Source organism: Malaclemys terrapin, chromosome 19 (genome assembly GCF_027887155.1).
Source record: "Malaclemys terrapin pileata isolate rMalTer1 chromosome 19, rMalTer1.hap1, whole genome shotgun sequence".
NCBI classification, from domain to species: domain Eukaryota; kingdom Metazoa; phylum Chordata; order Testudines; family Emydidae; genus Malaclemys; species Malaclemys terrapin.
In genome coordinates this window covers 18,802,031-18,829,222 of record NC_071523.1, presented here as the reverse complement: position 1 = coordinate 18,829,222, position 27,192 = coordinate 18,802,031, and the positions used below count along the sequence as shown (strand labels likewise).

At 43.2% G+C, this 27,192-nt stretch overlaps 1 protein-coding gene across 3 annotated transcripts; it reads right to left on the bottom strand.

Annotated features, from left to right (window-relative positions):
• Positions 1–21,959: 21,959 nt before the first annotated feature.
• Positions 21,960–23,199, bottom strand: LOC128826259 (uncharacterized). 3 transcript variants are annotated; one of them, XM_054009477.1, is made up of 2 exons: positions 23,184–23,199; positions 21,960–23,065 (listed from the first exon to the last, which is right to left on the bottom strand). In XM_054009477.1, exon 2 carries the CDS (start codon positions 22,950–22,952, stop codon positions 21,960–21,962), a length of 993 nt encoding a protein of 330 aa, XP_053865452.1. In that variant the 5' UTR covers positions 22,953–23,065; positions 23,184–23,199. The 3 variants fall into 3 exon arrangements, with proteins under 3 accessions (XP_053865452.1, XP_053865453.1, XP_053865451.1); XM_054009478.1 differs by lacking the exon at positions 23,184–23,199 and having other exon boundaries at positions 21,960–22,864; positions 22,949–23,066; XM_054009476.1 differs by lacking the exon at positions 23,184–23,199 and having other exon boundaries at positions 21,960–23,093.
• Between the last annotated feature and the right edge of the window lie 3,993 nt (positions 23,200–27,192).

Below are 27,192 nucleotides of genomic sequence, written 5' to 3'. Positions count from 1 at the left end.
ACTTTGAGTGACATTTACTTGGTATATTTGGTCATGTGATGTTGACAATTTGTGGTTTAATGGTTATAAAGATTTAAAGTGTTGAATCTCAATGTCTACGGCCGTTGCCTGATCCCGCCCCCATTGCATAATTTCACAACTCTGAAAACTTTAATAGGTTTTTAAAAAAAGCATAAAAATCCCATAATTTTGCACCACTGTGAACATTAAAATTGATAAAATGCTTAAAAATAAACAGTGATCTGTCCATCAAAAGTTATAAAACAAATATTGAATCCTCCAAGCCAATCTATACATCATAAAAGCACCTTCCGTTCCTTCAGATCTTGTGTAGGAAACAAATGATTTTACAACCAATATGTTACTGAAAGTAAAAATGAACCCAATATCTAAATGAAAACACAATCTCACTGAACAATAGTGTTTACTAGACTTTTTTTAAAGAAGAAACTTGCTCGATTAATATACTTAAGCATGAAGCAAACCCCAATAAATTGCTATCCAGTGAAGGGGTATTAAATTAACTTTATCCTCATGCTATTGATTGGAAGCCACTCCAATCAAACTTCCCTGAACAAGAGTACTGTGCATTCCTGGCAGCCTTTGCTGAATTCAGGAAGGAATTAAGTACCCATCAGCCTACCTCAAAGGGATACTTTTGGGTAATATACTGCATGCATAATGACTGTAGGGAAAAAAAGGTTCCAGGTGTACCTGCCCAGGGTCCATGGAGCATTTTTCTCCTTAGCTATACATCAAAAATAAATAACCAATTTTGTTGACCTAGGGATAAAACCCACTTTTCTTGCATACTCAACATGACCACTGAAGTTCTAGATGCACATGGAACACAGGATCAGACCCCTATTTTATAGAGGGCTGTATGTACATTTATGTCAGTTCCAGCATATATCACTAAACCACTACAAAGCAATGACTTACTATAGAGCACCACAAAGGTAGATACACACATGTGCAAGCAGGCCCTTCAGAAATCCATTATCTTCAGGGGGTTTATTTTTGCACTTATAGAATCAGCATTTTTGTACCCCTCTCTCTTCCCCCACCCCACATATTTAAGCAACAAGAACATAAAGGAAGGACATTTGCTGAGCACTAACGATTGGTTGAGAGGAGCTGGTGTAAGTGGCCGCTCAAGGACCCCAGATGGCATTATTCCCCAGGAAATGCTCTGAGGCCATGGCATCGTTTCTATGCACTGTAAAATAGAAAGAAGCCCATAAGTACACGTGTTTTTGTTTTGTTTTATTAAAAGCGTGTGATGTACTTTCTAGTCAGTGTGCACATTTCTAGACAACTGACACCCTGTACATTAGCCAGGTTGCTTGAGCCATCTGCTGCAATTCCTGCTCTTGATTTTTATAATGTCACCTGTTCTATCAGAACACTTTCCACAAGAAGCCAACACAAAAAGCTCTCTCTTGTTCAGCCCTGCTGGCAGAAACATGCTTAAGGCTGCAGTTGGGATTTGGTTTTGAAATCCGCATACAAAGTCTGATGGTGATGGTCTGCTAGAGAGGGCAATCGCAGGAAAGCTAAGTCAGAGAAACAGGTGTTGCAGTGAGCTCTGAAGATACTGAGGTTTATGGTCATTCTTATTTCACTTGCCACTGAGTTCTACAATCTCTGTCCTGCTTCTATGGAAGTCTTGCATCCCCTATTTGTTGGCAGCTTCATTTTTCCAGTGGAGAGAAGCTCTCATGTGAGGTTATTGTCATAGAAGGAGGGGACTCTCTCAGGTAGCAAGACCCAATGCCATGCAAATCTTTGGAAATCAGTACAGTGACTTGGAACTCAACTTTGTTCAATGGGGAACCAGTGCAGGGAGTGGCCAATTTAAATTAATTCAACGAACAGTCGGTACATCCAATTTTTGCAAGTCCTGCTATGTTAAGTTCATTTACCGTATTCGGCTGAAATATCAGCTTTGAGATCTACTGATTAAAAGGGCTATATAAGAGCTAGGTATTATTGCTACCTAGAACCTCAATGTAACAAAAACAAAACAATACATAGTGCCTATAAACAACTTTCCATTTTCAAAGCAAATTACCTACCTAGATGGTTAACATTCACAAGTATTATGCCCCTTTTAAAGATAGGCCAACAGTAGCAGAACCGTTAAGTGACTTGCCAAAGGACAGAGGCAGGGTAGGATCAGATCCAAGGGTTCCTGTTGCTTGGGCCATGCTAACTGTAGATTAAGTGGTGAATATTAGAAATATGTTGTCACATGTAAAAGGCCCCTTCAAATTCCTTGTCCATGGTGTTGAACACTCCTTTGGCTATCGGATTAAAAAATAATGCTTACATAAAATGTTCCAAGATTCAGCGACATGCAGCTTTTAAGAGAACAGTGCCAATAGTACTGTTTCCTCATACATACTCCCGATCCTTCCCTTACCTTTGGTCCAGGTTCAATACCCCAGAATGGATACACCTTCAGTAGCTCATCTACCACTGAGTTGCAGTTCTGCTCATTGATTATGAAATGAGATGGGACAATAGTTTCATTCCTCAAAAGTATAAAATTAAATAGAGTGACCTGAGAACTTTCTTTACAAATAATTGAATGAAGTCACCCATACAGTGATTTTAAATGTCTTACATCAGAGTGGCTGTCTTCTCTCTTTAGGAAATAAGTTCCTGTGAATGAGAGGCTTACTCACTTTCAGTCATTTGGGTGCATTACAGCAAGTGGGACAGTGCTCAGTCATTGGGGGAAATGTATTTTCTATAACGTGATTACTAGCTGCTTTTTAACTCTGCTCTTAAGCAACCTAGAATGTGAACCAATTAAAGATCACAAAAGGGCTTGACGTTTTCAAGGGAATCGGAACCTTAATCAATTTTTTTGTCATAAAGCTCAGCAGAATGAGCGGTTCTGGCAGTGAAGTATGTTATTCTGCAAGCATATTGACCACCAGATGCTGTCTGGCAGGGCACAATTAAGGTGTAAAGAATGACTGCAAAATAATAAACCTAAATCAGGTCACAACAGGGGAAAAAATGACCAGTATCTGCTATTTCTTTAAAAAAAAATCATTCAGAATGGCTGCTCCATTTGTGACACTTTGTATAATAGTTACCTTAGTGAGAGTCCTGGTAGAAAAGTGCTCTGCATTTCTGTGTTATAATCATCTGGGCTTCACCTCGGCCTTTAATTTTTACAGCTGGACCAGTTTATCACAGCCTACCTTTCACTAAAAAGGGAAAACTATCACTTTAAGCAAAACCATTCAAGACTCCGCATCTGAACATAAATAAATCTAACAAAACAAGATTTATGTTCCCAGTGATGTCATTCCCTCAAGCTCTGCCTGTTCCCCAAGCAAACCAACACTCAATATTTTCCCTCTTCCACTTATGCCTACACAAACCAATGCTAAAATTGCATAGTTTCTCATCACACAGGTCACTACACATTCATATTTCTCACCATCCTTTTCTAGATACTCCCCCCCCCCCCGCCCACACACACACACACACACACACACAAAAGCCAGGAACACACATCCCCCCTACAATAAAATCCCAAACCCTTGTGTGTTGGTGATGATCAAAAATTGTCAGCGCTTAGGACCTGATACTGCAGACACACGTGAGCAACTCCAAGCATGCGAACTGTCTGATTGACTCAATGAAATTACTCATGTAAGCGTTTGCTCCTTAAAAAGCTCCTGTTCTGCAAGCTGAATCAAGCATATGCGATGACTGCCCTTTTAGCCGACACACCCAGGATTGAACAGGACCTCCAGAGCTAACATGAGCCACGACCGACTGAGCTAAAGAAGTATAGCAGAGGGCTGCAACAACTCATATCCTCTGTGGATTGGCACAGAGGGGGACCTGCAACACAAATTCCCCAGTGCGTTCTACGTACATCGTGCTACGTCGTGAGATTGCCACTTGAATGGACAAAATCAGTATTTTAGAACTCACCCTTAAACGGCGAGTGAAAAAAACAGGTCACATACATTTGAAATAATACTGTTTCTGAAAGTTGGGGGGAAATGTTAAGCATTTTTTATGAGAGGAACAAAATTACAAAGCTAGCTTTAAATCTTTAAATCTCTCATGCCCCGATCAATAAATAAATGTTATTGGGATTTTCTTTTGTGCTAAATTTAAAGAGAAGTCTCTTTTCCAAGGAGAGTTTTCTTTAAAACAAGCAAGAGCCCAGAAGGAATTTAATGATGGCATTTCCAACAAGCAACATGAATGAATTAAACAATAAATGCAATGAGAAAGCAGCTGTATTTTTAATAGGAGCAGATGCATTTGTAGTCAGCTGTATATTATTCCCAAAGAAGAACACAATTCCCTAGCAATATTCAGTCAGATTTCAGTGATGGTTTCCTTCCACTTTTGTACTTTAAGATCATGGCTTCTGCTAGGTAATGGAATTGGTCCTCAAGTGAAGCACTGAAACACTGGTAAGGACCGAGCAGAAATTCTAAAGATGTCTCTCCTTTCCTGGTTCATGCTAAACCCACTCTCCGGGATTTTCCCTCATGTGGCATAAAGAAAACACATAATGAAAACACTTGTCAACTGTTTGATTAAATCAAATTGAATCTAACATCAGGACATAGCAGTCTGAGCTCAGCTGTTTGCGTTAATTCAACTATGCTAGTTTGCAAAACAGCAAACTCTTATGTGACTCCTATATCCGGAAATCAGCCAGGATCTTTCCCCTCCTCCACTCTCAAAATATACTCAGCAATCTGGCAAGACCTAGAAATGGCCAAGCCTCAAAATAATTCAGATCAACATAAAGTGTCTGGAAGTTTATCCGCACAAACAGCTTTGTTTGGGAAATTTTATAACACGCTCATGGGTTTAGCAGGGTTTATAGCCTAGCCCATGACACTTTTCAGGAGAAGTGGGGATAGCCCTGGTGCTTTGGCCAAACAGCAGTTTGGATAATTATGTTCTTTGAAGTTGTCCTCTTAACTTCCTGTCAAACTGTTACATAGTTGCATGCTTGCCACATTCCACCCCAGAGTTGGCTGCATTTCAGTTGTAGCAGCTGACAGTGGTACCTACTAAAAGATAAGGTTTCCTAAACTACTTTCTACATTAGCTCTCTATTTTCATATGCTTACACTTCAGGGGCTTAAACTTTCTGTCCTTTATCTCCTCCCAGAGCTGAACTTTTCTGGAGAAAATCTGAGTGAAAACAAATCAGTTATTGAGTTATGGGAGAGGGGAGGAAAAATTCCACACTTCCCCCCCAGGGCACAGAGAAGGGGTACTGAAAAGTTAGGGTATTTGTATACACTGCAGTGATTTTAGTGGTCAAGCACTCTCATCATATACAAGGGGAGTGTATCCCTCTCAGAGATAGGTATGAACCTATGATATTTTGATCCACAGGAGATGGTTAAAGCATGGTGGAAGGTTTTTTAATTTAGGGCAAGTTTGCCAGTCTGCTTTGTGGCAAGAAAACAGCTACTGAGGGAATAAATTATTCTGTCTCTATAAACCCTTTAATCTGCAGTTATTACCCAATCTAACTAGTCATCAATGGTTCAGAGGTTCAACACACCCCATCAGGTGGGGCTGACAGCAAATTAGGTCACAGTAAGAAGGGATAAGGGAACACAGAGAGTAAATCAGAAAGTACTTTATGGCAATACAACATTCCTGAGTCCATCTACAAAGCCTCTACCCTGCCCTGTTAAAGCTCTTCTTGAACGCTCATTTTTGCTGTGCTGCTTACACTGAATTTCACTGACTTGCATCAAAATTTATCCTTCCTTTCCCCTCCCCTCTGTCTGCTTATCCCCCTGTTGGGAGATTGTGAGCTCTTCGGGGTAGGGAATACCTCTCTTCCTGGCACACTGTGGGAGCTACTCTAAATAAATGGAAGCATAATCAGGATAACATTTAAAAAGCCCAGACAGCTTTAACAGATCAGATGAAATAACCTGGCAATGAAACATGAACAGATTGGCACTCACATACAAACATATGGGGGCCTAGCAAGGTTGGATAGAAGTGCTCTACATTGTCCAGTGCTCTGAAAAAAAAAAGGTAGATTTGTTACTCACAGCCACTGTCTTCATCAGCTCTTTTGGTCATCCATGCTGGCATGTGGACATTTCCCTGGAGGAATGGAGTTGCTGCACTAGCTTTCCCAATGACAACTTCAAGGATGGGGCGAGACCAAAGGCCCTCAAATCCACGAGAGATATTGCCGCGTGAAGCTTTTTGAACGGTTTCACCACCAGTCCCACAGCAGGGAGCACCCTTTCTGGTAGAATGGTAATGGCACCACAGCGGAAGGTTGCAGCAGGGTTTTCATTTGAATACACGGTCACTTGCTGACAACAGTTACTAAAGGAAGCATAGCCCTAGAACTGTGTGTGATCCACTCCTCTGGAGCTGCGTATACTGATGCACCACCATTTTGGTTTAGATTTTAGTTCCACACACACACAGGGCAGATGCATTTAAAAAGAATGTATTTTGAGCTTTGTCTGAGGAGGGCACAGCCTGCTCCCATTATTGCCAAGAAGCCCCAAGGTCATTGCTTCAAAATAGTTAAAGAAGGCACAATAAACATGTTAACAAGTCTACCAGGCTTGTGATTCAACACAGATAGATCAGAGTCAACCTCCTCAAACAAAAGCAAACTGCTTCCGTTTGGTGCTGCTCAACGCATGCCTATATCATTGGTTAATTGAAAGAGGTGCTCTCATTTATTAAGCTGAGCATAGCCAGGTGGGCCTAATTTATCTGGCTGCACCAGGCTATTCCCCCTTTAGATATTGTAACACTACTGCACATAGTGTAAATGGAAAGCGATGTCTACAGCAGAAAGGTTGATGCAATTAGATTCTAGCACCCTGCAACTGAGTGAATTCTCAGTGAGCCATAGACTGTATATGCAACAGGCACAGGTGACTGGGAAGGCTGTGATGGCAGTTTTGTGTCTATAATGAGTTCCCTTAGGGGAGTATCAATAATCGCACAGGGGTGAGAGAAAATTGCCACCACAAATGTCTTTTCTAAGCACATTTTTCTGACCAAACGTATTTCTAATCCACAATATATGACTAGCCTGGACGTATTAATTGGGAAATGTGCATTCTGTAAGGCAAATTAAATACAACACATTTCAAAGAAGTATGCAAAAAAATATGGCAAGAAAATTAGAACCACATTAGCTCTACCCTTGTAGCCTAAGGTGAGCAGAGAAATCCCTAGTATCAGGTATGTTCTCAGCAGTCGAGATGGGGTTTAGCCCCAGAAAAAATTCCCGTTTGGAATCCTGAATTCACAAAGTAGTTTCAAATGCGTTTGTTCTTCTTCTTCTTCACGTCCTTTCAAAGCTGTTGTGCAATTCTGCTGTGTGCTGTGAAATAGCTACCACATTCCACCACAGAGCTGGCTGCATTTCAGTGGAGGGAGAAATGATTCCTTTATGTACAGTAGAGCTGATTGAAAATTGCTTTGTTGAAACATATTTTTGATGAAGCGTGACTTTTTGACCCAAACATTTTTTTCCAAAAAATTCCACTTTTTCAATCCAAAACCGAAAGATTTTTGATGTTTGGTAAAAATGATCAGTTTTCAAAAAACAAAAAAATTGCTAGTTTTTAATTTTCAGTGAAAAAACTGATGTTGAGGGGGTGGTTTAGGAACTCCCTTCCCCCCCCCCCCGCAAAAAAAAATTCCTGTGGAAAGAAATATTGGCATTGTTCAATCAGTTCTGATATTTAGGTCCTGTTCCTGCAATAGACTGTGGGAGGTGCTTTCTCTAACATAAACAGAGAGCAATATGGATATAGAAAATAAATAAAACTACTAAAACAAGACACTCCACTGCACATGCTTCTCCCTCTGAGGACAGGATGAAAGAACGATCAACACATGATAGATATTAGTAATGTTGTTTGAAGCGCTGCTGGAAGATGCCCAGATATGATGGTGATGAGAGCTGTACAAGAAACTATAGAATAGAATAGAATAGAATAGAATAGAATAGAATAGAATAGGGTGCATCCGATATGAAATCAATGGGTCCTGCAGACCCTTCATGATGAAAGGCTCTTAATGTAAATGATTATTCTACAGAGCAAATCCTATGACAATTCCAGGCAAGGTGCTCAGCTACCCCCTAATGCCATGTGACTCCCACACTGTAGCTGCTGTATGTTTCACTATCCAGGGGGCTGCTCAGGAAATGGCACTTCTGATAGTCAGAGATATTGGTAAATGTGGCTCAGATAGGACAATCTTTATTACACTACTGAGTGAACAGATGGATGTCCCAGAGGTATATTCTCCTTCACGGAATACAGGTGACATGTCTAATTTATGGATTCCCTTATTTCCTCCACCCTGCTAACATTATTTTTATATCTCCTCACACGAGCACTGGAAATATGTAAAAGACAAATAATAAATTTACTTTGGGCTGTTGGCAGCTCTGATTCCAGAGCAGAGAGGATATTTTAAAATCCACTGCAAAGCCAAAACCAAACCAAACCACCTTCCTCCAAAAATGTGATGTATAGGATGTGACATAACTGCAAAAACTTCTGACAAAGGCAGGTATTATACCTTGTTCTGCTGCACTTTGCGGCGGTGGGTATTTTAATGCGGTGTACTCTGCTTAGAACAGACCTGGGGAGTACAGACAATCACACATAGGGGATTAGAAAGAACAAAACCATTTTCTAAACAAAAAACATATTAAGTTCAGTAGATTTTTAGCTAGACAGAAACCGAAACCTTTGTGATAACGGATGCTTTCTGGGCACTTGTGAGCCTTTCTAGTGCTCTGATGCAGGAGAGGAGGAGCACCAGTGAAGAATGGGCAGGTATGTACTATAGAGGGATGAAAGGCTACAGAGAATTGTTTGTCTTCCACAAAACAATTTTACAGGTTCTGTGTGTTTCATTGGGCCTTGGCACAGCTGAGCAGATAAACATTTCTGATGTAAATGAGGTTTTTTCCCCTTCTACTTTTCCGCAGGCTCACGAGCATACACTTGCAGTACTTTGCTATAATTTTGTTCATTTCTGATTGCACCAGTTCCTTTTTATCCCATGCAAATAGACACTGGTTACAATAGCTCAAGGGTGAGCTCCTATGGTTGTGGCTTCTTGCCCAAACCTGAAGGCTAGGGACAATGAAAGAAATTTACCCAGTGTGGAGGGCCAGTACAAAGCCAATCCACCACTTCAGTCTCATTTAAACTTTATAGTGAGGGTTTAAGTGGGACTTGAGTGCAAAGTCCTTGTGCAGGGCTGAATTCCCTTCACTGTGCACATCTGAACGCACTCTTCTTATTAGGGCCAACTAGGGTGACCAGATGTCCCAATTTTACAGGGACAGTCCCGATTTTTGGGTCTTTTTTTTATATAGGCTCCTATTACCCCCATCCCCTATCCCGATTTTTCACACTTGCTGTCTGGTCACCCTCGGGCCCACTGGAAATTTTCCATCCAAGATGGGGTTTTTTTGGTTTTGAGAAAATTGGGTTTTGGAAGCAACAATTTTTTCACAAAAAGTGTCCACTTCCTGCAGAAAATTTTAATTGAAAAACTGAAAACCCAAAGCCCTTTTCTTTATTTTCAGCTGAGCATTTTTGGTTCTTTGACAATTTTTTTTTTTTCCATTTTCATCAACATTTTCTGTGGAAGAAGTCTCCATTTCCTGACCAACTCTAGTCCTGACCCACGGACAATTTTTTTCCTGCCACTGCCCCTAAAGTAAGTTCCCATTTGCTTGACTTTCCCATTGGATTTTCCTTTTCTATACATGCACACAGCCTCAACAAACAATGGGCGGAGGGACAAAAACTCACTTTCCACCATTTGCTGGTGGAGAAAGAGCAGCTTTAGAATCTAACTAGGGCTCCAGAATCTGCACATCTCTTGGCCAGGCTGCTCTGCCCCTTCTCCAGCCAGTCCTCCCGATTTGTGGGCTACATTAGCTGGTGTTAGACTCCCTGCTCCAACAGAGTGGGGGTTGTGGGCAGCTGCTCCTAATCCTTGCTAGCCGGGCAGACTTTCCATCATGCAGGGGCCAGAGCCTGGTTCCTGCTGGTGCCTATAAAATTAATCTTGCCTTTTACCTTCAATGGAAGTTTCCAGTAAGAGGCAGAAGGATGGCTTTGGGATTAAGGCACTGGCCTGGGACTCAGGAGATCTGGGGTCAATTCTGCATTCTGCCATATGCTCCCTGTGAGACTTTGATCTCTCTGTGCACCAGTTCCCCATTCTTTGTCTGTCTTGTTCATGTAAACTTTAGGCTTTTTGAAGGAGAGACTGTCTCCTGCTGGGTGTTTGCGCACTGCCTAGAACAGGGTGACGTTGATTTCAGCTGGAGCCGTAAGTGCTGCCATAATACAAAATAATAATTATTAATAATGGGGCATCCAGCACCCCACCAAATTAGCTCTAATTAACAGGGCTATTGTGAATATTGGTCACCTTCTTTCGCAGATGGAGAAACTGATGTACAGACAGGTTAAGTGGCTTTCCAAAGGCCAAATAATGACTCATTGGGACAGCAGGGGAAAGAACCCAGGACAGAATTCTAGCCCCTCGTCCTATATTTGAACTACAATCACCTTTGTGTCCTGATGCCACTCATCTAATGGCCCATTGCAGACCATGCAGCATGGCACAGAACGTGTCCTGTGGCTGAAATATTAATGGAGTTTGTTTGCCCACAAATAAATACATAAACAAATCAATGATTAAATACAGTAAAATCGATCTGTGTGCACTTCATTTCATTTTTATATCAGGAGTTGCACATCATTTGATTACTGTATACTGGCACCTCCAGAAGTCAGACCTTTGGGGGAAAGCATACAGAAAAGCGGGTTAGGAAGTTACTTCCTTTGCAATTAATTGGAGCAGATCCTATCTGAGCAATGATCGTCATGGCACCTTCCTTCCAAAGAATTCACATCACTTTACAAACAAGAGTTCATTAAGTCTCCACTCCCTTTGGAGGTCTGTTAGCATTTTTATCCCCATTTTACACACCAGGAAACTGAGGCATGAAGGGGTGAGCAGCTTGGAAGCCACAACAAGTGAAGTGAAGTGAAGTGAGTGATCAATGGGTGACTGTGAAAAGTGCCTTGCAAACAGAAAGTGCAACAGGTTTGCAAAGTACTATTAGCCTTGCTGACAATCACAGGATCAGAGCAGTGAGAGATGGCAAAGACTGATTAGGTCAGAACCTGTCCCAGTACCAGAGCCAGCTAATCCTCCAACAGAGGACATGTCAGATATAAACACCCAGTCCTGTAAATTACCAAATGCTCTCAAGTCCATGGGAATTGAGGCCAATCAATGCATGAAGGGCCCAATCCTGCACACGTTAGTTGCACATGTAATCCTTCCTCTCACAACTAGCCCCACTGAGGCCAATAGGACGGCTGGTGTGAAGAGGAGTTTGGATGATAGGCCCTATGGCTGATCTCAGGCAAAAGGCTTAGCGGAAAAGAAGAAATAACAGAATTGAGTCAGCATCCTGCTACAGCCCTTTGCAAAAGCCAAGCGGATGGAAAGGGGTTGTAGGGTGGGTGTAAGTGCACACTTGATTTATGCCCCCGCTTCAGATGCCAGGCACCTCTGTGCCATCTCTGCAGGCGCTGTGGGCATAGTGGGGACTCAGGCATGGAACATGGAGGGGACAAATTGGGGACAGAAATGGGCCAGAGTGGACCTGCCCCATAGAAATTCTGCACCCTAAAGTAGCTTATAATGGCTATTAAAATAGGGGCACAATGCAGGGCTACACTAGCCTGTCTGGGGGCTGCACTGAACTCTGCAGTCACTAAAAGACACACACACACACACACACACACCAGTCCCTGCACTGACACCTGCACAAGGGTGAGAATGAACCAGGCCCAACAAATTCTGCCACAATGAAACTATTTAGAAAACTCCACTTATCTGGGCTCAGGGCACAGGAAACCAGCCTTGGCACGACTGGTTAAAAATTCCAGTTGCCCCACATTAGAAAGTTCTGACTTTTTTTTTCTTTTTGAGAAGTGGAATTTTCAGTGCTGGGGCAGCCAGGCCTCGGAATAACTCATTCTGTAAGTTAGCCTGCTGCAGAATTCCGGTGTGGAGTGATACTGACAGTACTTTCTTTTTTCTTTTCTGTTCTTAATGAAATCTTTCCATATTATTAATGGCCAGGGTGCTTCTATATAGTGTGTTCCTTCCAGAATTTTCTTGTTTGCTGTAGTCTTCAAATTTTCCAGTTCATTTCCTATTTTCCTGCTCTAAAACCATTGCCAAAAAATCCCCGAAGCACTCTTTGGTACTTGAACAGAAGAAAAAAAATCCAAGCAGCAGACGTTTGGTCCAGATTTTGAAGATCATTAGCAATATAACTATCCAGAAGAAGCGCGTCACTTTAATTATCCACAGCCAGTTCTCTATGATGGATATTTATTTGACTACTTAGGGAATATCTCAAAATGCATTCCAGTCACTAGAAATATTTAAGGAGATTTGTGCAACTGTATTGGAGGGTCCATCTGCAATTAATTGTCTGGGAACACGCAGTCAGAATAGGAAGTTTGATACTCCATTTAGGGAATCAAGTTCCTTTAGAAATGAAATGCTGGGTTGATGCCTATGTATTGTAAATAGTGGTAGATAATACAGCCAATGAAAAAACAGATACCCAAGAAAGGGTTTCTAATCCAGGAGGCAGAATATTAGAAATAAAAGTGGCAGTGAAATCCTCCATGGAAAGAATTATTTTGGTTTCATGTAATTTCTCATCAGAAAAACTGGAAACTTTACAAACTCCACTGATATTAGAGCTCAGATGTGAGCTGGTGCCAACTGGAGCAGGTTAGAAATTAGGGAATTCCTCATGACATTCTAGTGAAAAAAAAAATGATGGGGCAATTTCATGAAATATTGGTGTTTTTAATCTACATATGTGGCTTCTGGAAAAAAAAAATCCCACCCGTCTGGTTGCTTATGACATGTACACAGTTCTTCAAGTATAAACTGAAAATAAAACTAACATGCATAAATCAAACCAGTGGCACTAGCTCCAATGCTGAACATTTCAGAGCATGTTTTTATGGGAGGCTCTTTAAGTAACATTATTTAATTTGGGGAGTTCTTTAAGTAATAGTTATAGAATTAATAGTTCTTTAAGTAACATTATTTAATTTGGGGAGAGCTAATTACATATATAGGTCGGATCCCGTGCTCCTTATTCAGATTAAAACTCTCACTGATTTCAATGGCCTTCAGGCCCCAATCTTGAAATTGACTCTGTGCGGGGGCTGATCCCTGCATCTGCATGGAGCCTTGTTGGCTTCCGTGGGACTCCAGGCAATGTACGTGGCTGCCTGAAAATAAAGAGTTGCAGGACCGGGGACTCCGTGCGGAGTGGATGATTAGGGCCAAAAGCCAGAAGTATATTAGCAGCTGAATTGGAATGGTCTCAGCCAGGCATGCTGGGACATACTGTCACTGTTTTAGGCAACTCCCTGCACTCAGTGCTATTTGGGTTCCTGATCTGTACAATCACAGGGGGCAAGACTGCTAACTCCTTCCTCCCACCAGTGGGCAAGTAGTCCCATCAACTCATGGGGCACCATTTGTCCTCATCCCTGTGAGCAAGGTGTTCACAATCTGGCCCTGGCAACATGAAACTTGAACCAAAGTCTCCAGCTAGTCGCCAACCACTGGACCATCCTCCTCTAGTTTTGACATCACAGTTCATCCATCCCAGAATACAGCTATCGTCTCATCAGCTGGAACCATCTGTTGAGAGCTGATATAAGAGCTGCACAACAACAAGTTTTATGGGGTCTACACTACAAAATCCAGGAACTATGCTCCATATTCCTGAGTGCCATTTACTGACACTTTATCCATTAATTAACTATTTACCTACATACAGATATAGAGCACTCCTGTAACAGATTCTGATCTCAGTTACACCAGTGTAAATCTAGTATAATCCAAAGAATAGCATGGATTTGCACTGGTGTAACTGAGATCAGAATCTGACCTACTATCTGTGGATAAAAAAAAAAAATCACACCTGTAACTGACATTACTGTATCAGCAAAAGTTTCTAGAGCAAGACCTGGCCTGAGACACTGTTATTAGTCAGAGTCATGTTTGATCTAAAATGTTTCGAGAACCAGAGCGAGAGAAAAGTTTGAACACCATAGATTTCCCCCTTACTCTTGGTGAGGGAGATTCATTGCAAAAACAAGCAGTAAATTCTCAAGTTCTGCAAGAGTGCAGTACTGAGGGCCAGACAAATTAAGACAGATGTTCTGAACTTTTGGAATAGCAAGGAAGTGGTTTCATGTAGCAAGCCATGTCAAGGCTTCAGGACATCCTCCCTTCTCAGACACAGGAATAAAGCAGATAGCAAAATGAGACAAAATGCCGAATCCAAGCTGATTCTGATGGGTGGGGAGAAAACCTGCTGGAGTTCCTGCGGCTCATAGATGGACACGCCCTGGTCGGCTGACTTCCCAAGTCAGATTCGTGCTGCTCAGCACATTCCCATTATGTGAGCCTTAAAAAATATGAAATAAAGAAAGTGCGGCCAAGTGTTACAAAGACAGGGAAAGGATTTATCAGGGAGCCTTGCAAAAGGGAGAGACATGTCCCCACGTTACGGTTTGCATCTGCAGTAACCACAGCCACAGAAATATCAGGCATCAAAAATCAGGAGCCTTTTAGGAAGGTTTAGATAGCGTCTAATCTCAATTCAGCAACCGCATCATTCTACATCCTCAGACAATTCCATTGCTCCCGCAGGCAGGAACCCGCTCTCCTTGTTGCTAAAACCCTCCACAGACTCTCTCCAGCTGACCTTACTAACCTCCCGTCTCTATAGCCCCTTATCTACTCACCTAGCAATGATCTCTTCTCTCCCACTCTATTCAGTCTTGCCACTCCCACTCATAGCACAAGAGACTTCTCCTTTGCAGTTTCTGTCATCTGGATCCTCTGCCTCCTCCCTATTCTAACACAGCTAAGTGCCCCCATGATGTACAGTTCTTTGGCATGTAGGAGTGTGCAAAAGCCATGCGTGAGAGCTGCCTCTTTGCACAGCAGAACCATACCAGTTCCTCTCTGTCTTTTTACCCTGTTCTCCTTCGGAAAGGAGTCTGGGCCCCAGTGGGTTGATTGTTACTGCAGCGAGCTAATTCTGTTTCCTATACATGAACTAAGCTGGGGATCAAAAGCGTAATTCAGGAAGAAAAACACCCTGTGTCCAATAACAGTGAATATGGTGGGAGCAAAAGCCAAGTGTGGATTTTTGCTCCAAAATCAGAGGAGATACTTAATTCACCCCATTTCCCTTTATAGAAAGTCCCAGGGCTAATATTTGGCATTCCCCAGAGGCTGTATTTAACAAAGTCTGCACAGGGAATGCACAGTTATGTTGCTTCCCTCACTACCCCCGCCCCTAACACAACTTCCCAGAGGTGACAGACAGCTGTCACAACACATTTCTTGTTTTCAAACTGTCACTCGAGCTCACAATTTTTCCACCATCAATGTTTTCTGCAGTGCTTTTTTAAAAAAATTCTTTTCCTTGTATATAGCCACTAAACCAAGGGCATAGAACAAAGCAGTTTGGTCAGAGCAATCATTAAAGACTTAGGTAATATGTACGCTTATTGTCTCACATACTTTTCCAGTTAAAATATTTGGTCTAAAAATGTGGGAGGTAAAGAACTTATATTTTGAGGTCTTTATAAAACAACTTACATCCCCTGATTTATGTTCCCTGGGACTTGTTCTATGTGAAACATTTAGCCAGCTATATTTTAGATAAAAGAAACATCTCAAGCATTGGTTGTTTTGGAGTTTCTCATTCTTTACTCCCATATATCTTCATAATATTTCACTGTCAGGCACAATAATTTTAAATTCAGAACCTTTCTGCTTGCGCCTTAGTTCTCTTTTCTTGGGCAATATTTATAGCATTGCCTTAACATTCTCCACTGCTGCTGGGTTCTCAGGACCTGATCCTACAAACTCTTACACATGCAAGTTATCCCAGCTCACATGAGGCAGCAGATAGGATCTGAGGTGCATTCCCAGGTCTGCCATAGACTAGGGATCTCTGGCAAAGCTTACTGAAATCCATGGAAAGATTTAAAACTCGGACATCAATGTGCTTTGGGTCAGGCCACGGCAGTGTGACCTGGCGCAAGTCACGTAACCTCTTGGTACCTCAGATTTCTCATCTGTAAAGCAGGGGTAATAATACTACACAACTTTCTGAAGCACTAAAAGAAGCACTACAGATGCAGGCCTCACCCCTGCTTGATCTTTACACTGGGTAAAAGCACAAGAGGGGCATAAAGGAACCCGAAAAGCCCTGTGGGAGAGGATTCCCCCAATGCAGGCAGAACAAGGTTGCACAGTAAGATTGCTTTCTGAAGGCCCTCCCCGCCACCTACCGTGAAGATTTTGGGTAGCACCTGCAGCTCAGAGGGCAGCCTTGGGAGGTTACTGTAACTTACGCCCTTTGGACTGTCAAAGTTGCGTTACAGGTTTTGTCAGTCCCCAGAACACCCCATGATCTAAGGGGTACTAAGGGGCCTTGTGGCCCCCCCTCTTCCAGTGCTATGAATTCTATGTTGAGTCTTGTAGGGGCTCACCCAGAATTCCACCCTAAGGATTTACAGTATTGTTATTGTATTAGTGAGACAATTTGTGTGAGAAAGTATTCATGGCACTGGGCCTTCAGGCCTTCAAGACGATCTCTCACTTTCCCAGGCCGTGACTGTGGTGTCATCTCAACTTCCTCTGATCCCTCCCATGCTCTCATTCTCCACTTCCCCTAGCCCACGCATTGTCCTGTCTCTCTCCATTTTCCTTTAATCGTCTGCAATGGTTCTATACACACATACGCAGAGGAAGGATGATCGGGTGGTTAGGGCATGGGATGGGGAGGCAGGAAATCCAGGTTCATCTCCTGGCACTACCACAGACTTCACATAAGCCTTGAGCAAGTCTCTTAGTTCCTTCTGTACTTCTGCCCTTTGTTTAGACTGAAAGCGCTTTGAGACAGGGGCAGTCTTGCTGTGTGTACGTCCCGCGTGTACGTCCTGATCTCAGTTGGAATATGTAAGTGCTGTTAAAATAAAAATAATAAGGAACTAAAATGAACAAACAAAAACTCTTATAGGCCTTTGCTTTGGAGGGTCTGAGCACCTGGTGCAGGTCCCACTGAGTTAAATCCGAGTCACAGGTGCGCTGCCCTTAGGGAAATCAGGCTCACGTTGAGTACCTAAAATCTGAGGCCACTTCTAAAAATCTGGGCCTTTGCAAATGAATTGTTCTGCATTAACGGAGTGGAAAAAAACATTCAAACCCCAAGTAACATTGTGGCCTGGAAGCTGCTGCTGCTACAGCCCTGGGAACCGAGTGACAATGCCTATTTTCCTTTATGAATTGTTTATTAAGTTTTTTTATTATTATTATTGAATATGAATATTTTACACGTCTGAGCACAGAACAATGCTTTTTTTGGCTGCCTCTGCTGCTTTTCATAGTTGTGCACCTCGAAGTTGCATAACTGAGAGGTATCCATTTACACACTGGGGAAAAGGAGGCTAATGAATCTCAGCAAAGCTAACTTTAGTGTGTGTGAAAAAAGGGCACTCTGAAGTTTTCCAAATAAAAAAAATATATAATACTTGTGTGGAACAGCTTAATAAAAATCAGGTTGTGTATATGTAATGAATACAGAACTTCTCTCAACAAGAGGAAAATAGTACTTAACTTAGCAACACCTCTACAGGGCAAAACACAGGAACAGTCTTAACCCTTTACCGTCAAATTCATCACCGCCAAATGCACCCCCAGCAGCACAAAGGTCAAAAATGAAGGCAGCTGGGCCAAACTCTCTACTGGAGTAAATGAAGTTGGTGGAACTATATCCATTTAGAGGAGGAGGAAATTGAGGCCAGATATTTTTCTGCCTCTACTGGCAATATTCCCCCTCTCTCCTACACTATGTAAGGCAGGGGTTCTCAAACTGGGGGTCAGGACCCCTCAGGGGGGCACCAGGTTATTACATAGGGGGCGCGAGCTGTCAGCCTCCACCCCAAACCTCGCTTTGCCTCCAGCATTTATAATGGTGTTAACTATATAAAAAAGTGTTTTTAATTTATAAGGGGAGGAGGGGTTGCACTCATAGGCTTATTTGAAAGGGGTCACCAGTACAGAAGTTTGAGAACCACTGATAAGGGATCACTTTCAGATCTGGGTCGTGAGGGCATCTCTGAAGATCTCTCTGCCTAGTGAGGGATTCTTACACCTTCTTCTGACATTTCTGGTAAGGCCACTGTCAGAGACAGGACACTCGGCTAGGTGGCCCACAGGAACTGCTCCAGGTATCAGACCCATGTGCCTAAGAACAATTCTTTTTTCCTGCTAGCATGTACCAGAGTGTGCATGGACCTGTTCTCTCTCTCTCTCTGCCCTGGTTCCCTCCACTCAAATTTTTCCCCCCAACTCCTTCTGAAATAGACTCAGCTGGAAAGCAACCTGCCTGGCTTAAGATCCTTCACTTCCTGCTTTACGCGCAAGCTGCCTGCTGGCACCTCTTAAAGTCTCACTACCTGTAAGAGGGATAGGAGTGTGGTCACCTCTTTTTTTACATCAGAGTTTTCACGCTGCTGAAAAGGGGAAAGGGGAAGGAACCAGGCTACTGGAATAACAGAGAAAATTATGATGTGTCTAGTGTAGGTTTGAGCCCAACCCTTTTGCTGTGCATGTGATAAGGGGGTGGGGGCTGGGGGGAAGAGTTCTCCTACATTTCTCAAGAGCTTGAAGCCAGCAGTAGGCAGGGTGACAATAACCACATTGTTTTGGGTACTCAGTTTGCATCGTCCCAGCCTGACATGATCGGATGCACATGGGCAATAAAACCTGTAGATTTGTTCAGCCCGGGGAATGTACATTTAAAAGAAAGTGAGGCACTGTTGCTAGGTTGGAAGCTAAGCTAGATGTGGGGGGATGTGGGGGACAGAATTTCCAGTAGTAAGTAGATATGTTTATACAGCCTGGTGTCATCTTCTCAAATGATGGTGGTTATTTCTTGAAGGCCCAGGGGCCTGGGAATGTGGGCACAGATTCTCCCACACAGCCACATCTCTAGTTTAAAGTCAATTTTTGTGCTGGTGAAAGATTTATTATGGCAGAACCTAGTGGCCCCATCCAAACTCAGGACCGCATTGCACTAGGGGTTGTACATAATACGAGATGGTCCTTGCCCCAAAGCATTTACAAGCTAATTTGACAAATGAGTCAAAGGAAATATTATGATCCCCATTTTACAGGTGAGGCACTGAGGCACACAGAGATTAAGTAGCTTGCTCAAAGGTGAACAAGGCAGCTGGGGCAGAGCCAGAAATTACACCCAGCTCTCCTGAGTCCCAATGCAGAGTATAAACCACAAGACCATCCTTCCTCTCTTGATGCTGGGAAGACTAATGGCCTTGGTGAATGACGATCTCTAGCTATCCCGAGGTGAGGGTCAGCACAGGCAGGACTGGATTAAGGTAGGGGGTCATGGCTTCACAGTTGCAGTCTCAGGGCTGGGAGGAGGGTGCGACTTCAAAACGTTTAAGGTAAAAGACCCAAGGCTTTCTTAAAGTAAAACTGAAATAAGAGTAGGGCAGGAATTCCAGGTGAGCACTACAGAGTGGAAACGCGGTCCCTTTGAAGATCAGTGCAGGCCAGCGGTTAAAGAAACTGATTAGGAGTCTAGACTCCTGGGTCCGATATGCAGCTCTGCTACAGTTTTGCTGTGTGAGCAAGTCATTTGCCAGTAAAATGGAATCAGCAAAGCCCACTTCACAGGGTGGAAGTCATGTGACTTTAATAAGGGCTTGAGAGCCTCATATAAAAGGCACTAGATACTGTGGGACAGATCCTCAACTGTTGTAAACGGCCATCGCACCCACTGGTTTACACCAGCTAACTCTCTGGCCCGCTAGGTGTGAAACGTTATTAAAGGAGTGTATTGATGTCGGTGAGTTCTTCACTTTCTCTGCTAATGGCATGTGATTGTGTTTCTCTCTGGCTCTGTGTTGGCAAGGAAATAGTTCTCTTTGTTTTTCCCATGCCGACAACAACCGTGAGGTGCTCCATTCTGTCAAATTTCCCATGCTTTCCAGGGCGATGTGTTTTGCATTTTTATCTGCATTGGATTATTGGCGCAGGAGTCTGAACACTTAAGTTACTGTAAATCCCTTCTCATATGGAAGTCAGTGAGCTGTAAAATATTTAAACTGTCTACAGTTGTACCTCGTTTGTTTACACATTTCCAGTGGGCTGCTAAAAGGTAACATACTGTAATAGAACAAAGATTTAAGATCGCTGAATCAGATTTCATAACAGCTCTGTAAGCACTCTGAGCATGTACATTAACGTAATGGAGTAACGTATATCTCAACAATCTCAGCCCTAAGGGGCTAGGTGATGCTGCGAATTAAACCACTAAACTTTTACCTCGTGAGTTCTTTGGTTCAATTCTTTAGCTGCGTTCACAGGTGAAAATGCCTTTAGGTGGGTGTCATCCCAGGCCCTGTGGTCAGCTATCCAATGTGATGAAACCATCGCAGCATTCAGCACAACAGGCAGTGCTGGCTGAAGATAGGCTGGAGTCTAGGGTGACCAGATGTCCCAATTTTATAGGGACAGTCCCGATTTTGGGGTCTTTTTCGTATATAGGCTCCTATTACCCCCCAACCCCTGTCCCGATTTTTCAAAATTGCTGTCTGGTCACCCTACTGGAGTCAGAACTGTGGGAGGAACAGCACAGCAGAGCCACAGCTTGTGGAAAGGAAAGTCATCTTGAGGTGAGCAGAAGAGCCTTCCCTTCTGTATAACTGAATCATCTAGATCAGTCTCTGCAAGGCCTTTCTCCAAAGAGTCTAGTAGTTGCACATTAGGGGAGCAGGGCTGCTGGGGTAGGAGGCACAGCTGCTAACACTGACACCTACTTTGGACAGTCACCCCTCACCTTCAGCTAACACAACTCACACCAGTTGAAGATCTGCTGCAGTAGTTATTATGGGCAGTTAGCAGTTGGAAGTAGGACTTGAATATAGAGGTGGGTTCTATGTAGTGGTTCTCCTGTTTAGACAGGCACCTAAAAGTGTGGATATTTGAACTTCATCCAAGCTCCTAACTCTGCAAAACTTGTCAGGAGATCTCATGAAAAAAACCACAATAACCAGAAATCAACACCTTTCACCCAAGGATCTCAGATTACTTTACATATTTTAATTAAGCATCACATCGTCTTGGTGCTGTAGGAAGTTATCTGAATAGAGGGGTAAACGATAGAAAAGGAAACTGAGGTACAGTGGGGGTGAAGTGATTAACCTGGTGTTGTGCGGCTAATCAATGGCATAGCTTGGAATAGAACATAGGAACCTTAATTCCCAGGCCCTTCTTTTAACAACACCAACTTCTTTTCATTTCATATAGAAAAACAAACTTAAAAGCTCAACTCTTTCTGGACTTCTTCCAGGCTTACCATGGCTACCACAAGAGACTTCCAGTGCCACAGCAAAGGGTCAGCAGTACACCAGAGCCCTCTATTTTTTCATCAGCAGTCCCTTTCCTACCTTTTGGTAGCTTACGGTGAAGGGCAGTGAGCCTGCCCTCCCAGACATACAATGGAGGTGGCTTGTTGTCTAGAGTTTAAAAGTCTGACAAACTATTTGCAGTTCCAGCAAGGATCAACACATTTATAGAATTAAAACCAGCATGCTGGATAGCAAAAAAAAAAGGCACAGAACAAGGGCTCTTTCTTTACCAAGCCATAAAATCACTTACTACAAATCAATTATTTTTGCGATGATTTATTAGCTGCTCTCCAGCTGTTCAGGTTGGTGTTGTGTTTTTCTGGATGGTTGGCCTTCTCAGAAGCATTTTCTCTGAAGCACAGATGGTCCAGTTTTCTTGTAGTCTTCACTCGTGACCCACATGTCCCTAAATGATGTTAAGCTGGTGAGGACGGAAGCCCCAATCCACACAGAGTAAATCCTATCTCGGGGTGCTAGGAGCTTTACAGGGATTGTGCTGGGGCTCTGAGTTTGCAGCTCCTTTAGAAGTCTCTCGTTGAGACCTCGGAAAAGGGTCGACCCGCCTGACAATACCACATTCCTCATGATATCAGGGTGGATATTTCCATCGCATTTCATAACGCTTTGAAGGATCATTTTGTCAATCCCTGGTGCCTCGATGCCAGCATTAGCTGGCACAAAAAGGGTTTCAGGAGCTCTGAACAGCTGGTCAGTAATCTTGATGGCATTGCCATCTGGGAGAATATACTCCCGTCCAAGCCTGTTGGGCTTTTCCTGATTTTTTTGGCTGGGTTCTACGGCCACAAAGCACAGCTTCTCCTTGATGTCCTTCACGATTTCCTTCTCTGCCGTGCTCACAAAGGAACATCCAGTCTCCAAGAGCAGCTGAGCAAGGTATTTAGTAATATCTCTGCCTGCAAAATCCAGCCTGGAAACACCATGGAGCAAGCAGTGGCCTTTGTAGACAGGGACCGTCAGGGTCACGCCATCGCCACTGTCCAGCACTAATCCCGTCGTGCGGGCTGAAGCGTAAAGGGCCATCAGAGCTTGCAGAGCCACAAATACGGCAGGCACTTGGAAACCTTCAAACATGATCTCGGCCATTTTTTCTCGGTTCGACACTGTGTTCAGTGGCGCCTCGGTCAGTAACACTGGCCTCTCGCTGGGCTTCATCTTGAGTTCATGCTTAAACAAATGCCACCAGATCTTCTCCATGTCCTCCCACGAGGTAACAATGCCATGTTCCATTGGGTACTTAAAAGACAGGATGCCCCTCTTGGACTGGGCTTCTTCTCCGACATAATACTCCCTATGACCAGCTCCAAACATGATCGCTTTGGATTTGGGGTAGCCGACGACAGTCGCGATGACTGACCTTGGTGCCTGCTCTCCCGACAGGCCGGCTTTGCACAGCCCAGATCCATTGTCAAAAATCACAGCGGGGAGATCTAAGATCTTGGATTCAGACATTCTCTGGCAAGACGGAAGCAGTCTCCAGGCAGCCCTCTCTCTGGCTCTGTGCTTCTGCTTGGGTGACATAGAATGTCTAGTTAAATATTCTAGATTCTTGAGAGTCACAAATGGGAACATTCCTCTGAGTCCCCCTGAGCTAACAGCTTGTCATGGCCACCTAATGAATATTGCTCCCTTCCCAAAGGCCTGAGAGAATGCCTTGAAAGTCACCAGTATGAAGAGTTTTGCTTCTCTCCCTATGACTGAGCCATTCTTATTCTCCCAGATTAATTATAACAGAGGCACAACACATAGTCCCAGACCATCACATACAGTGGGGACAGGTTCTAGTGCTTGCATTTGCTTATACTATATTTTTGTTTTAACTCCGTTGTTAATGCCTAATTAACATGGTATTTGGTCTTCTCGTGACTATCCAGTTCCTTGATGATGGAAACATCCTGAGAAGACTTAATCCCATGTTCTGAGTCCATAAATAACTCCAGGAGGTAAAGAAAGCTGTGGAAAAACAGACACCCAGTTGCTTAGCTCCTATGTAACTAGAGTCCAAAATATGCTAGAAAAGTGGCCCATGTGGGTATACAGACCTTAAATTAATTTTAAATATTGTACTGCTTATATGGGTTTCATCTTGATGGCTTTTAAAGTAACGTCTCAAGATGAGGATTCCAGAAGATAAAGTGTTTGACTTGCAGCCCAGTTCCCAGATATGAAAGATTACTGTAAAGGTTATTGTTTGCAATAATGGCCAGCTCCAAAATATAAAGGTTACCATAAATTGTCTTGTTTGTGAGAATGACATGGATCATAAGTTGTTCAAACTTATTTTTTCGTTTGCAGTTGGATGAAAGTTGAGTGACTGGTTGTTGAAAAAGAACCCAGCCCATCACTGTTTTTAACAGGATTTTTGTGTTGAATTTTCCATAAAATGGTGACCCAAGGTCATCTCAAATCCTTTTCACCAGGATAAGTCCATGCTAATTTCCCCAAATGTGTCCATTTTGGGGAGCGGGGAGGCTTGGGTTCAGTGTCTCTGTGGTATTTAAAACACTGAATATTTTAAAAATGGCTGACTGAAGCACAACTCTTCCAAACTGATGCTTGCTAAGGCTGACCTAGTTTGAACCTGATTGGACCAAGTTGCAGGGCTCCACTGTCTTGTCCAAAGACCATAGAGGGAGGCGCTACAAGGTAGATGGAGTATGCAAGTGTGCAAGTTGTAAGAATCAAGGGTAAGACCAATTTGTTGAGACTGACTTACTGATTACTTGATCTAATAGTTGTATTGCTTCAGTCTACATTTATTATTATTAACAGTAGCTTAACTTTGGTGTTAAGTTTTTTCAATTTTATTTGTGTTTGTGTAAGTGTTTTAAGAACATATATAAGAGGATAGTGGGTCATATTTCTTTCAATAATCAACATTAGTCTAGACCTTTTGACGACTCAGCCGGTCAACCCAAAATCCTGACCCGCTCCCCCTAATTAATCTTTGGTTCTCACAAACATGGCGGGCTAATTCCAATCTCAGTTACTCTGGAACTCGGGTAAATCTACTGACGGGAGTGGAATTGTGCCTACTTAAAATCCATGTAAGTGAGCTCAGAGCCAGGTCTGGAACATTTATAACACTGTGCAAGTGTCCATGGCAGGCTTGTAAAAGTGAGTATATACATATTTTTAATCATTATTCAGCCCTTTGATGGCGAACATCAGAAAAGAGCAGTGATGTAAAAATATGAAGCTAAAAATGCCTCTGTGTCTCTTCTGACATGACATCATTTTAAAATTCAGGTTGTTAAATGGGGATGGGTTGTGGTGAGGGAGAGAGAAACAGATGCTTGGCAGGAGGAATTGATGCTTTGAGATCTTCAAAGGAAAGGGGCTATACAGGGGCAACCCATTATTGTAGTCATAATTTTCCATGATCTGCAAATAAAACTTAGTAATTAGCAGCAAACACACTCCTCTCTAAGGTCACCCATCTCCACTGGAACAGAACTTTATTACAATTGAATTTATACTGAAAGCTCTTTGAGGCGGTGACAGTGTCTCATGATGTGTCTGTACAGCACCGACCACAAAAGGGTCCTGATCTCAGCTGGGGCTTCTGAGCCCTTGTTCGTTGGCCTGAAGAATTGTTCTCGCAGTTTAGGAAGGATTCTCCAAATGGATCAAAACTGGGAATGTTGAACACTGATACGTTTAAATGAAAATTGTTCATCTGGAAAGTTACATTCACCAGCAAAATAAATTCTTGCTAAGCCACTTTTAAATATGACAATAAAGCCAAGAACTTTCCCACGGTCTAGACTGTAGGCTATAGCCTCAGGCCCTCCGAGAGGTCAGTGCAGCACCATCCTGCCACCCCAAGAGTAATATAGAGAGGGGTGGATGGACTGTGTCTCTGCTGGGAGTGCAAGCGAGTGTGGTTAGTCTGCTAGCCATTTCCACAGACTAGTGTGGAAAAATAACATTAAGGAGTGGCAAACCAGTTTGGATACTATAAAAACCAACTTCAGCCAAGCCATATTGCAGAGCCAACATCGGTTAGTCAGCCTGGGTTATGCACCTCTACAGTCCCTAGCCTCAGCAGAGATGTTGACATTTTAGAGTTGATTGAAACCATGAATTATTAGAAATGTTTGGATCTCCCCTTTGAGATTTCCAGTCCCTTTTCTTAGCTACCGGGTTATCAGAAAAGCACCAGAAGTTTTGGACCTTCCAGTCTTTGGATCTATCAGAAATGAGTTTCCAAGCTCCCCAGGGCTTCCTGAGTCACCATGTAGCACCCCAACATGCCAGAACCGCAGCTGGCTTGGGACAAGCTTTGTACTGTACATATTTATTATACCCTCACTTCTCTTCCTCCTCTGGCCAGATGTGGCTCTGAGACACAAAAAACAGACAGACACGGGGCCTGATGCAAAGGCCTAAACGGAAGGACTCTCATTGACTCCAGGAGGCTTTGGATCAAGCCCACAAACGATGACTATATCAATAAAGACCTGCGGGGAGATGCTCACCCCTCCTCCGGTGTTTTACCCTGGGCGTTTAAAGTTCTGGTCACGGAGCATTCCCCTGGAGCAGGCAGCTGTCAGGCTGACCTCTGAGGGCCCCCTCATAAATTGACATGGAGGCACATCAGGAACCAAGCTACTACATACAGCCCTACAGGGATCCCCAGCTGTCTAAATTATGCCGGGGCCTCTCCAGTCCACAGAGCAGCATGTGGTCAGGAAGGTGCTAAGGGGGCTCCATAACTGCCTTTGCCTGGGCTAGGAGCTGCATGCGGTGTCTCTTAATGTACCCTTCGTATTTATTGTTATTAAGTCAACGGGACCGTCTGACACAGCATTTGTGCGAGGGGGAGACAAGGGTGGATCATTTCAAAATTGCCCTGTTCGGTACACGCTGCCTGAATCTCTGGTACCGGCCTCTGTCAGAAGCAGGTACTGAACTAGATAGACCATTGGGCTGACACAGAATGGCAGCTGTTATGACTGGGCCCTCCTGCCCTTCAGTATGATCTCAGCTTCCCAGACCCTTCTGGGGTCATCTCAATGTCCCCTGATCTCTCTAACGCTCTATCTTTCTCATATCCATTGTGCTCTCTTGCTCAGTTTTCTTTGCTGTAGGTGATGATCTCACACTCACCCACACCAACCAATCTCAGGGTTAAGGCACAGAATGGAGATGCAGGAGAGCTAGGTCCAATGCCTGGCACTGTCACAGACTTCATCTAAATCTTGGGCAAGTCACTTACTTGTAATCCCTTTGTGCCTCAGTTTCCCAGCAGTAGACTCTCACCCTGCTTTATTTTAAACGCTTTAAAATTAACACCAGTAAGAATCATTTTAGCAGATTATTTTGTATTACTGAAGATAAGGTCTTTAATCAAGGGAACAGTGCTGCAAAGGCCATGGAATTGAACAGACCAGAGGTCTCCATCTCTAATTTCCATGACTCTGAAGCCAAGTATACAATTAGAAAAAGCCAAACTTCTGTCCAAGGACTTTATTATTTCATTTTAACTAGCAAATGCAAGAACTGCCACTGTCCTGAATGGATGCTGGCTAGTTTTACCTAAGTCCTC

What these genes read in the sequence shown, in the direction of transcription:
- LOC128826259 (XM_054009476.1), bottom strand. Translation starts at nt 23,093, where the DNA reads ATGTCTGAATCCAAGATCTTAGATCTCCCCGCTGTGATTTTTGACAAT.